At 36.5% G+C, this 2,521-nt stretch overlaps 1 protein-coding gene across 1 annotated transcript; it reads left to right on the top strand.

Moving 5' to 3' along the window:
* Positions 1–952: 952 nt before the first annotated feature.
* Positions 953–1,585, top strand: LOC139841650 (uncharacterized). Its single transcript, XM_071831859.1, has one exon. The coding sequence runs from the start codon at positions 953–955 to the stop codon at positions 1,583–1,585; it is 633 nt and encodes a 210-aa protein (XP_071687960.1).
* The last annotated feature ends 936 nt before the right edge of the window (positions 1,586–2,521 follow it).

The raw sequence follows: 2,521 nt of genomic DNA, 5'->3' as shown, positions 1-2,521 counted from the left end.
AATTAGTCAATGCAACCTTATTGATCTAGACGAAATTCCCATGAATTCGGATGCTCATGTCAACTATGTGAGTAATCAAAACTATCAACGGAGTGGAACATCAAACCAAGGCTACTACAATCCTAACCAAAAGCAAGTCTCATTCAACAATCAAACCAATGCACCACCCGGATTACAAACTAAAACCAAAACCGAAACCAAAGTTACAACAACAACTATAACCAAAACCGAAACAACAACTTCCAATACCAAAATCAACAACCAACCTTATAACAACCAATCCAATTCAAATTATCAAAACAACCAATGTTATAGTCAACCACAAACTAAACAAGGTTACAATCAACAACCTCAACAAAATACTCAACAATCTCAACCTTCGAAGAATTTGGAGGAAATGATGCAAAGTTATATAAAGAAGGCGGAAACAACCGAAGCATTCTTGTTGAAGGAGAATGAGTTCTTAAAGCAACAATTGAAGCACCAACAAGCTTCATTTCAAAACCTTGAAAGCAACATTGGAAGACTTTCCAACCAAGTTGCCGAAAGACCTCAAGGCACCTTGCCATCCAACACCTAAGTAAACCCTAACAATAACCGACAACAAACCTAAAGCCAACAAAACAACAACACAAGAACCATCCCTATTGAAAATGTCAACCAAATTGAGTTTATCAATTCCATTTCAACAAGAAGCGGTTTAAGTTATGAAGAACCACAAATCCAAACATCCCCAACCCAAAAACCAACCCCTATAGCACCTACTACACAAACCGTTGAGAATGAATCAAGTGTTAATGGGGATTCACAAGAAGCAAGGGTTGAAAGGAGTGAACCACCGAAGGTTAAGGGTAAAAAGAATGAAGGAGCACACTTAAGGAAGTACATGGAACCGATTCCTTATTCGCAAGCTTTAAGGAAGGAAAAAGTTGAAACGTAACAAAAGGACTTCATGGAAATGATGAAACAAGTTCATGTCAACATGCCACTCATCCAAGTGCTTAAGGACATGCCTAATTATGGGAAGTTCATTAAAAATATTTTATCTTCAAAAGTCATATATGAGGAGATGTCAGTTACATTTCTCGTAGAGGAATGTTCAGCTATCTTGCAAAAGCAAAAGATGCCTCTTAAATTGGGTGATCCGGGTTGTTTTATAATCCCATGCAATATGGGCGGGTCAGAAGTGTATGATGCACTTGTGGACTTAGGGGCTAGTGTAAATCTTATGCCCTATTCAATTTATAAAAAGCTAAATCTTGGGGAACTAAAAGCAACCTGGATAGTATTAAAAATGGGGAACCAAACGTTTGATACACCAATCGACATAGCCGAAGACCTTGTGGTCAAAGTTGGTAATTTAACTTTTTCGGCCGATTTCGTGATCCTCGAAATGAACGAGGATGAACATGTCCCAATAATTTTGAGAGGACCTTTTCTAAACACCGATGATACAATTGTTTACGTGCAACAAAATAAATTAAGTATCGGGGTGAAATACGAAAGACTTGATTTTATGTGCGTGAAGTTGATAACAAACCAAATTTGTCAAATGTTGAGTCTTTTTGTCAAATCGAGGTCATGAATTTGTGTGAAGAAAATGATTTAAAAGCTTTATTGGCGGTTGACACTTTGGATGTTGACCAATTTGATAAAAGTGAGGATTTTGATGTTGATAAAGAGTTTGAAATGTTTATGAAATCTTGTGATGAAAATGATTTTGAAAAAGTTTGTGAAGGTAATGTTGATGCAAAAGCTTGCGAGAATGTTTTAAGTAACCCCAATATGGTTAAGGAAGTAAATTTGGACCTAAATGTGGGGGGGATGATGGTAAAAAGGTCTCATTGAACCCGATTGTGGAAAGTGTTGGTGAGAAGGTGGTAAAACCCACCCAAGTTCTTAAGAAAGATGAAAAATGTGTTTTTGACAAAGTTAAAAAGAGGTCATTACAAACACCGGTCTTAAAAGAAAAAGTTAAGGTCAATAATCACTATGTGAAACACCAAAGGTTTAAACCGGGTGACAAGGTCTTATTATTTAATCTTAAATTTAAAACGTCACCCGATCCGTCTAAGTCAAGATGGCATGGGTCGTTTGTTGTTAAAAGCAAACTTGAAAAAGGATTTGTTGAGTTAATTGGAAAGGTCAACCCATTTAAAGTTCACAGGGATCATTTGAAACTTTATAATGATGAAGTCAAGTAAAAGGGGCTTGATGACATCGACTTAAAACCCCCATGACCACCTTTATGCTTCAAACGGGTAAAGTGATGGACCCATGACCCAAAAACATCACAAAACTTGTATATAAATCATTCATGTAGGATTGCATTTCATATAGACTTGTATGATATTATGTTTAAATAGGTTGCATTTGCATGTAGTTGCATTTCATGCATATGGGTAAACTAGAAAATACCAAAAAAATAGCTTGTGAACGGGCCAAAATGGATTTAAACTGAGAAAACTGCATACAGGTACAAAAGTGACACTTTTGATCTAGAAGCGGCGCTTTTGCTCTT

Source organism: Rutidosis leptorrhynchoides, chromosome 4 (genome assembly GCF_046630445.1).
Source record: "Rutidosis leptorrhynchoides isolate AG116_Rl617_1_P2 chromosome 4, CSIRO_AGI_Rlap_v1, whole genome shotgun sequence".
Classification (NCBI taxonomy): Eukaryota; Viridiplantae; Streptophyta; class Magnoliopsida; order Asterales; family Asteraceae; genus Rutidosis; species Rutidosis leptorrhynchoides.
The sequence above is the reverse complement of the archived record's forward strand: the minus strand, read 5'-3'. Positions and strand labels throughout refer to the sequence as shown.

Bases quoted from the DNA above. Each gene is read 5' to 3' on its own strand.
- LOC139841650 (XM_071831859.1), top strand. From the start codon at position 953: ATGGAAATGATGAAACAAGTTCATGTCAACATGCCACTCATCCAAGTG.